General features: G+C 32.1%; 1 protein-coding gene across 2 annotated transcripts; it reads left to right on the plus strand.

Annotated features, from left to right (window-relative positions):
* The first annotated feature begins 3,472 nt into the window (after positions 1-3,472).
* On the plus strand, positions 3,473-9,351 carry LOC11414400 (mRNA-decapping enzyme-like protein). 2 transcript variants are annotated; one of them, XM_039830736.1, is made up of 9 exons: positions 3,473-3,777; positions 3,862-3,902; positions 4,018-4,067; positions 5,356-5,500; positions 6,510-6,566; positions 7,322-7,448; positions 8,194-8,658; positions 8,808-8,874; positions 9,062-9,351. In XM_039830736.1, the coding sequence occupies exons 1-8, from the start codon at positions 3,619-3,621 to the stop codon at positions 8,862-8,864; spliced, it is 1,101 nt and encodes a 366-aa protein (XP_039686670.1). In that variant the 5' UTR covers positions 3,473-3,618; the 3' UTR covers positions 8,865-8,874; positions 9,062-9,351. The 2 variants fall into 2 exon arrangements, with proteins under 2 accessions (XP_039686670.1, XP_003596866.1); XM_003596818.4 differs by having other exon boundaries at positions 3,474-3,777; positions 8,808-9,351.
* The last annotated feature ends 1,241 nt before the right edge of the window (positions 9,352-10,592 follow it).

The raw sequence follows: 10,592 nt of genomic DNA on the forward strand, positions 1-10,592 counted from the left end.
CCAAAGTTGCCGGTCTTTAACCATCTTGGGATCCTTAACTAAAGAAAATAACATGTAGGAGTATTTGTATTGAAATTGGTATTGGGTGAATGAAATTTTGTACAAAATGTTTTAAATTGTTAGAAAATTATTTCAGTAGAATTTTAGGCAAGTTGTATAAAATTTCTAATTCAATGGCGATTGAAATGGGAAGGATCGGTTGTAATAGAGTTGATGACTCTTTAAGAATGAATTGTGAGCCGTTGAAATTCTGTCCTTTGGATCTTCAATTGTTATTGTGACTTTTGAATACATTAGATCATTGGGCAATAGAAGCACTATGATTGAAACATTGAGATGGAAGCGGTCAACAAAGCAAATGATACATTGTCTCGAGGGAATTATTCGATAAGTTGGAAGTGGTAGGTTCAGGAAGAGTTTGTTCCAGGAATCCTGCTGTGAAACTGATCTATCTCTTTTCTTTTAGCTTTGATTAGACGTGCGGTGGATGAAGAGGTGATCATGGTTCCAAACACACTCTTATTTTATTGACAAACTTTCGTCCATTGAATTCATCTAAATGTTGAGTTTGATTTGAACTCGTGTTTTTGTTATGTTCCACGTTTTTGGTTTTTGATGATGAGACACCGATAATTGATCTACAACTTCGTGGCCCACGACACCGAATACAACAAGTTCAATGGAAACTTCATTGGCACAAAGAAGGATCCGTTAAACAAACTTGTGTACATTGCGCGACATTACCCACTTGCGCACCTAGCATGTGCCATAAAAAGAATAGGGTGATAATAGTTTTCCCTCGCAAGGTAATTTAAAACAGCAAGGCTTTAAATTTCAACAAATATATTTCACATACCTAGCGAAACCGCACCAATTTATAAATTTATGTTTAACATGATGTTCAATAAATTTTAAGTAGATAGTTATACGACAAATTCTATTGTACACCCAAAGATTTGAGTGTATTGGTACACTAAATCAATAAATTAATAGTTAAATGTATTATTTTTTGAAGAGAAAAATTATTTTCTATCATCTATAATTATAATAATTAAATTTTATTTACCAAAAACAATAAAATGTAAAAAAAAAAAATTAGTATGATTTTTATAAACAACAAAATGATATTTTCTAAAATATAAATATCAACAAATAGCTCTTTATTCCATAAAAATAGTAATTAATTTAAAGATTTTTGAAGTATGAGTACCGATATACTTTAATTTGCAGGTGTACCATAGAAGTTCTTTAGTTATACTATTTGAATACACTCTGATGTTTTTAAAAAATATGAACTAGACTTAATTAAATTTCTATAAAATCGACTTGTAAAATAAAAAATAACCATATCTCATATAATGTGAGACTCTCAACAAAATTTTTACCGAAAAGAATAGTAGTTACTAGAGTTCCTTTCCACGGCTGTTTCTAAAAAATCACACATTTATTCATAAGTACACTAATAGAACAAAATGGTGGTTTTATTTTTTGAAAGTGTACTTTTGGACACATTTAAGTGGTGGGAAAAAAAAAAAAAGCTACCTTGTTTTCACAACTGCAGTAATTATGATTATGATATGCTTGTCAAAGGTACTAGTTTTTGACAGGACAAAGAGGGCATGGACCAAAAGACGAAAGAAAAAAAAAGACAAAACAGAAGCAGTTTTTTCACGTGTCCACTGTCATTCCCTCCAAATTTATGTCTTGGGTACCCTCCTTGGATAGGATTTCTGTTGCCATTGCAGTTGCCATTTAAGGTCGGATTTATTTATTTAATTAAAATTAAGCTGTGTACTCACTCACTACTCAAGCATTTTTTTTCCTTCCCTGATTTTCAGATACATTCTTCACATGAAATTTATGTGCTAGGAATTAATTTAACTGGCTAATATTTTAAGTCACTCCCCCTTAAAAAAAAAAAAATTTAAGTCAGTCGTTAATATCTAAAATATATGAAATTCGTCATTTTTCGTTTATGTATTTATAAACTTAACCGATGAATTTCATATATTTTAAGGATTAGTTAGTAATTTAATTTTAAGGAGGTATTCCCTCCGTTTCTAAATATAAATAATTTTAATTTTTAGATTCATTCAATTAATGATGTATGTGGTTCATAATACGTACCACATACATCATTAATTGAATGAACCTAAAAAGTAAAATTTGCTTATATTTAGAAACGGATGGAGTATTGGTTAGTATATTAATATAGTTGGAGATTAAATTAAAAAGTAAATTACAAATTAAATTGATGATTTATTCTTTTTTTTATTTACCTCATCAAATAATTTTTTTTTTAGTTTGTAAATGTAACGATAAATATCATCTAAAAGATGTTTAGCCTAATAATATCAACATTGCTAATCGTAATTGAGTTAAGTGTTACAAACCCTCCTCAAATAACTCTACAATAGAAACCATCAGTTAGTAAATAGACTTGTTTGTTAATTAATCATCATAACCACTAACTAGAATAAAACACCCTCAACATCACCACGAGAGATGTCAAACATGCTTCTTTTTGAAGAAAAATACATTTTTTTAAGGTTGAAGAAAACTTGAAGTCTACTCTCTCACATTTTACCAGAAGAAAACTTGAAGTCTACTTCCAAACTGTTTACTTGTTAATTAAACAATATTTTAGAATAGCCGTAAAAAATTGGAAATATTTGAAGAATAAATATGTTAATAATTTAGATTTTCGGTGAATACTAGTAAAAATACCCGGTACAGTGATAATATTAATCATAGATGTTTTTATGAATATATTAACTAGCATATATGGAATATATATGTAACACAAACATATATCATTCACAAATATTGGTTGCATATTCTTTTTTTTTTTTTTTTTTAAGGATTGCATATTTTTTTATATATATATCATTCACATATATTGGTCCATCGTGAATCAAAAATTAAAAAATATTTAAAATTTCAATAGTAACATACATTATTGTTTTGAAGTAGGCGTTTTCTTTTTAAGGTGGGAGTATTTAAGTTAGATGATAACTTAATTGATTCTAGATTAATTAAAACAATAAAAAATAAATATGTAACTTGTATTGAACCATCTCTAATCATGTCACGTTAAAAGATGTGAACTTTTACCTCTAAAGATTATTGTCAAATGCCGTTGAATTTTTTGATAATTTAATCTTTAACATCGATACAGGTAGATCATTTATAAAGATGATTATTGTAGCATTCACTTTTAGAACAATCCTAAGTGTGATCTATAGATTAAATATTTTCTTTTGTCAAAAAAGATATTGTCGGAAAATTAACGTTAGTTTTTATTGCAATATTTTCTTTTATTGGACAGATAAAACCTTTTTATTTTTTGATGGATGGACAAATAAAACCTTAAAAAGTTGCACAAACTAAAAAGAGAGGGAGTAATTAACAAATTAGTTGGAAGGTTATTTAAGTAATTTCAAAATTCTATTTCTTGATGAAGAAGCTGAGTCTGATAGACTCAAACACGGGTTCACCTGCATTTCATTTTCCATTGCACTCTTTCTACGTCTTTCATCATCTTCTCCTTCTCACCCAACCCTAACCCTAACCCTAATCCCCAATTTTCAATTCTAGGGTTCAATCCCTAACTCAACAATGTCTCAGAACGGGAAATTGATGCCGAATCTCGACCAACAAAGCACTAAGCTTCTCAATCTCACTGTTCTCCAACGAATTGACCCTTTCGTTGAGGAAATTCTCATTACTGCTGCTCATGTTACGTTCTATGAGTTTAACATCGATCTTAGCCAATGGGTTCGTTCATTTTCACCCCCTTTTTTTTGTGTTTTCTCTCTCTAGTTAGTTTCTCTCTCAATGTTGTGTTTGATTGTTTTGCAGAGTCGTAAGGATGTTGAAGGATCTCTCTTTGTTGTTAAGAGGTTTGAAATTTTGTATTTTGTTAACGGGGTTGATGGGTTTTAATTGATTTAAGTGGTTTAATTGGGAATTTGTTTTTAACTGAGGTTAATTGTGGTTTTGTTTTTTTAATTTCAGAAATACTCAACCAAGATTTCAGTTTATTGTGATGAATCGTCGGAATACTGGTTAGTGAGTCTGTCTGTTTTTGTTGATTCTAAAAATTTTCAATTTTTGTTAAATTTTCTTATTTGGTTTGGTTATGAGAACTTATGTTTTGCTCCCAAACATGTGTCCAATGGATTATTTGTAAACTAGACTATACTAAGCAGTGTTATCAATCACCGATAGGGGAAAATGATTTTTAAAAATCCGCTACTCAATATTGCTTTAGCGCCCGCCACTATAGCTGCAATATGACAACATTTTGTACTCCATCTTATATTGTGAAACACTAGTGGTTTTAACTTCTATTTGCGCTGTATAACTTCTATTTAACAACACTGATAGGAAGTGAGATCAAAACACTGTCGTCAAATCAGAAATGCTTGAATCAGATGCTATTACATTTTCTGTTAATATGGTGGCTGCATAAATTTCAGTTTGTCACCTAGGTTGTTGGAAAGTTAGTATTTTTAGTATAGTTTTTTGAGTTACATTCTGGTCTTGGAATATTTAAGTATGTAATTATTCCTCTATATTTGCTCGTGTTTGGTAATAATATATTTTATAGTTAGTTGGTATTCTTTTATACTTAAATTTATAGAACTTGTTTTAGGTTTGGCTATCGGCCTCCATTTTCTGCATCTTGCACTCAATATTTTGAAGTGTTGTCAAATAGTGGCACTATATCACAGTGGATGTTGAGGGATCACTTATAAAAACCACAATTTTATACTAGTTTCACTATTATATGACAATAGCCAATATCAGCTGCTATTCCACTTTTTGTTACCAGATGTAGCGGCAATAGATGAAAAAAGCGAATTTTAGGGTTTTTAAAAATAGTAAACAAAGAGTCTGCGTGTGCACCAGACATGACCTATTTTTAAAATTGAAAAACTGAAGAGTTGGTGACTATTACTCTTATATTCACCGTAATGTGCCAGCCTTTCAATATGCAAGCCATGCTTAGCCTCCATTCCCTTTTTAATTTTCATGCAACATGCCTTTTTATATTTAATTATTGACTTATTTCAACTGCTATTTGGCTTCTACTATTTGCCCGCAACACTATCTGAGTATCTGCTATCATTTCACATAGTAGGTTTTTCAGCATTTTGCTATTTTCCGCAATCCACTATTGATAAAAGTGATATTTAGAGTGTTGCGAATTATTAATCAAAAATTGTACATTTGTATTGTAGATATTGTTTTGTGGATGAAAATATACTTTTGTGATTGGTGGTGATTGAGAATTGATAATGCCCTATCTCCATGTATGTATTTAATCCTTGTCATTGTTGGCATAAGCAGAAAATTTGGTGGAAAACCTCCTGGGGGATTTCGAGTATGAAATTCAGGTTCCATATCTATTGTATAGAAATGCTGCTCAAGAAGTGAATGGTATTTGGTTCTATAATGCTCGCGAATGTGAAGAGGTTGCAAATCTTTTTAGCAGGTATTGTTTTCACGTTTTGGTGAAAATGTTTGCTCTTGCGGTGTATCTGAATTGTCAAGGGAGAATACTCCATGTTTGAACTTGTATATTTTGTTTTCAAAATAACTTATAATAATATATTTATTAGAGAGATTTAGGAATGTAGGATTTTAAAGAGTAGTTAATACAATTTCAGAAAATATTTCCCTGGAATAAAGGGTAATTTACCATTATAGTTTTGAAAGCTAAACACCAATGTGCTGTACCTATTAGGGTTTGGATGTGCCATCTCTCCCTCTGCCAGTTCCTCTGGATGATTAGTTGAACTTAAGTGTTAACGTCCAAATACAGTATTTGTTTTGTATGCCAGTCAATTTCAATTTACGACCATTAGTTGGAGGGTTATGAAGTTAGTTGATGGTATACCATTGATGACACATACTAGGCAATAATTGACTTTTTTGTTCAATAATTTACTTAAAATATCTAATCTTTTGAGCATTACCCTGGATTGCAGATTTATGTTAATATATACAATCCTTTAGATATTTCCCTATACACCCAGACTAGAAATTTGTTGCACTTCTTTGAGAATAGGAAAAACCTTGATTTATCGTTATTGATATTTTATTGTCGAAATGATTTCCTTGTAAAACCTGCAAAAAATAAATAATCAGAATTGTACTTTAGACACATTCAATGGGGAAAAAAGTTTATTACAACTATTTCCTAGTAAGTTATCTAAGAAACGGCGAACATTAGCAGTGGATAGATAGGCTTTGAATGGTGTGCATTGTATTTGTTGTTAGAATTTTAGAAAGGCATACAAAAGTACAATTTTTGTTAGGGCCGAGAAAAGTATATAAATTATAGATTATTTATTTAGTGGTGGCTTTGGTTTCTGATGTTCTTATGAATCTAAATTGATTTGTAATTCATAAAATCATCATTAAATTCTCACCTCACAGGCGTACACATGTGCATCTGGTCATCATATATATATTCTCACTTATGTTTGGCTAATTTTCAGGATTCTTAATGCATATGCCAAGGTGCCTCCAAAGTTAAAGGTCTCTTCTACAAAGAGGTAATTATATGTTTCTAGCAACACCTTATTGCTCTCCAATGAATGGCAGAGCTGGTTTAATCAATATTATTATATTTCTTTGCTCTATCTACCCCGTTCTACTCTACTATTATATATTCATATCCATGCATTTGACAAATGCATGGGGTTTGAAGTGATCTTCATGGACGACTTCTCTTTCTGTTGCATGTTTTGTTTGCGAGTTCTGTCTGATCTCTATCTCATGTAACTCTACTTTGATGGGTCATACCTATCTTTCCCAACACACTTTCATGGACGGTTCTGTCTCTATAAGTGCAGATCACCACTTGCATGTCGATATATAATGACTTTGCAACTCACACCTTGGGCATGTTGTTGTATAATGTTATTTTGGTTTGGAATGGGATAAGTTCTTTAATTTGTCTATCTTTGTGTCATTTGTATACATTTTAGAAATTCGCACCGTTTCCCTTTTCAAGGGGGTTCCCATCTTTGATATTCATAAATATTGGCACCATGTTGCATTCTTAGATTTCTTCTTTGTACTTTGTCCGCTTAAGCTTTGGATAATCTCTTACCCTCCCCCTCATTGTACTATCCTCATTTTATCTTTAGGAAAAAAAAAAAGTAGTATTCCCATCAAAAAGATTTCAACATCAACAGTAAGTGATTATTCTGTAGTAGACAGATAAGTTATGGATGCATACATTGTCATATTTCTGTACTCTATACTTCATATTCAACTAATGAAGCCTCACTTGCATTTATTGCAGTGAATTTGAGGAACTGGAAGCAGTACCAACTATGGCAGTCATGGATGGTCCTCTTGAGCCATCATCATCAATTACTTCCAATGTAGCTGATGTTCCTGATGATCCATCCTTTATAAATTTCTTCAGTGTATGTACCATTGCGAACACTTTTCTTTTGCTCCAAATAATTTGTTACGACGACCTTTTTTCCTTTCATTTTCTAAATTGTCTTGAATTGGTTTTATATCTTGCATGCTTATCTTGCTTGTGTCCTTTGGTTCCCTGGTACATAAGCGCTCCTCATTTTTTTAATTTTTAACCATATTCGTGTAAAATATTTTCGTCTATGTCGCAATAGTCTTCTCTGCTTATTGATGTTGGAGAATAAGAGAATTGAATTAAATTAACAAATGCAAACTGGATAAGTTAATTGATGTTTTTTCTTTTAAAATTGGGAAGGGGGAAAATCATTAATTAAAGTGGCACTAACAACCATTTTACAATTCTCCCCAAGGGGATTTGAACTCCATCCTTTGTGGGTATAAGGTCAAGACTGGGATTAATTCCAAATACAATTTTTAATTCTTCTTTCAACGCATGTACCTACTTTAGTTCTGACATTCTTAGTGACTCACATTTTTGGATTTATATTTTGAATTGAAATTTCATTGGTTGTCCATTTTTTACACACTTTTTCTATGCTAGACTTGTTTGGACATATTTCAAAACTATAAGATCTGCTGATGAGCATATGGTGCTCCACTTATGATCATTTTCATTTGTATGTAAATATGTAATATTCAGCACATGGATATTTTACAAATTTGTTCTTGTTAAACATTTGTAACTCAGTTCTGATCAGGTCGTTTATTCCTGATACATTATTATTACAGGCGGCTATGGGTATCGGGAATACTTCAAATGCTCCGATCACCGGACAACCTTATCAGTCTTCTGCTACAATTTCTTCTTCTGGGCCAACTCATGCTGCTACACCTGTTGTGCCACTGCCAACCTTGCAGATACCATCTCTTCCAACATCTACTCCGTTTACACCCCAGCATGATGCTCCTGAGTCCATCAACAGCAGCAGCCAAGCCACAAATCTTGTGAAGCCTTCTTTTTTTGTTCCTCCCCTTTCTTCTGCAGCAATGATGATGCCCCCTGTGTCTTCATCCATACCTACTGCCCCTCCACTTCATCCTACTGGTACTGTACAACGACCTTATGGTACTCCAATGCTACAGCCATTTCCACCTCCAACTCCACCACCTTCACTTGCTCCTGTTTCTTCTCCCCTTCCAAACCCAGCTATTTCTAGAGAAAAGGTTCGAGATGCTCTGCTGGTGCTCGTTCAGGTTAGTTTACTTTCTTGGGAGCTAGTAATATTTATGATCTTGTCACACTATTCCTTACTAAGAAGCATAGATTATACCATTATTTATTTGTTTGTTTGTTTGTTTTTCCTCTCAATTTCTAATTTCTCTATTTTTTGGCTGCATGGTAGGACAATCAATTCATTGATATGGTTTATAAAGCGCTGCTGAATGCTCATCAATCATGACTTTCGAGAGGTGTTTAATTATCAACTCACTGGAAGGATTGTTTTTTGGGCTGAATTACATTTGCTATAAGTTTTAGGCCAGGCTTTAATCATGTCCTAAACTTTTAAATGTTTCGGTCATAACAATTTGTAAAATTGGTTTTGCATTGTGACTGCCATTTTGATCTTGCTAGTTTCCTGAATGTGTCATAGTTCAGTTTTCTACGGGTTAAACTGCCATATCAACTATATATACTGACATAACATGGCAGGAAATGATGAAGGTCCAGATGAGTGGTTATAGGGGTGCTAAGGTTGTTATTAAGTCTTGTTTATTGTGTATTTTATTAAACTGTTATGGTAAGACGACTTTCTTTGCATAGCACACCATTTGTCGGTGTTTCATTTTTCAACAAACATGGACTCTGTTGCATAATGTAAGTATATAGTCAGCCCATTTTTTGTGTGAATTACACATCAACTGAAAAGCATTCTTCTGACTGACAAATCTGTTTATCCTCCACCCCTAGTGATTTTGCAATATCTCTACATTTTTTTTAACAAGATGCGATATATCTACATCTATCAACCTCAAAATTGCATTGTTTTAGGTAAAGAATTTTAATATTTATTTTTATTTTTGTTTGTGAAATTCTAGGCTTGAGTAGTTGACTATTATGCAAAACGTATTATATCCTTGAAAAATGTAAGATATATGTACAGGTTACATACACAAAAAATATTAAAAGATCAATTTTTAACTCATCAAACCCTTTGTCCAACTCAACTTTTGTTTTTAAAAACTATTTCTTCACTTCCACAATACCCAAACACAGGAAAACCACACAACTAGTATTCTGAATTTGTACACATTCGAGACATTTTTATGGAACTATTTTATTCCACACCAATTAGTTTATCTCAAACCTTCCTTGATATATTTTCCCACCCCCATCTCCCACACCTATTTGTCTGCAACATTTTCCTGTATGATTGTATCTTATTAATCTCATTTACTCATTTATGATCTCCTCTTCTCAAAAACTAAATAAATCGCATCTTTATCTATTACCAAGTTAAATAATCTATCAAATTTGTCGTGTAATTTTGTACTCGCAATCCAAGGATCCCTTTTCAATCCAATGATCCCTCCAAAATAATGTGTCCAAACCATTTTACCACTCTTATTAAATTATCAATCCTACACATATACTTCCACCGTGTATTTTAATATTTTATATCAATGTCATTGGTCACCCACTTTTATTCCCCACAACCATTAAAAGCTATCAAGTCCTATCAAAGGAGGTTTGGTCCATGAGAAGAGATTAAATTTCTTCAATGTAGTAAATCAAAGTTCAAATTTCGACCGGGAGATGTATCCACATTTAATGTTCGATACGTCTCAAATTTGTTTTGCTTCAATAGAAAGAACATGTTAGAAATTAAAAAATCTCTCTCAAGTTCTTACCCCTAACTCCCCATCCTCCTCGGTTACGAAAATCATTTCTTATTTTAGCCAATGTTCATTCCAACCAACAATAAAGTACTTTTGCCGCCTCTACCAACAATGTTGACATACATTTATACTCGCCAGTAGAGTTTTATAAAGGTTCACTTAAGTTTCGAAATAAGTTTAAAAATTACAATACAACTTTATTGCTATGGTGTTTGCCAATATTTTCCTTCCCACAATTTATGGTTCATTCACGAATTATAGATTTGTCACCTTCAACTCCTATAAACACC

The sequence above is a fragment of the Medicago truncatula genome, chromosome 2, assembly GCF_003473485.1.
Source record: "Medicago truncatula cultivar Jemalong A17 chromosome 2, MtrunA17r5.0-ANR, whole genome shotgun sequence".
In the NCBI taxonomy this organism is placed as follows: Eukaryota; Viridiplantae; Streptophyta; class Magnoliopsida; order Fabales; family Fabaceae; genus Medicago; species Medicago truncatula.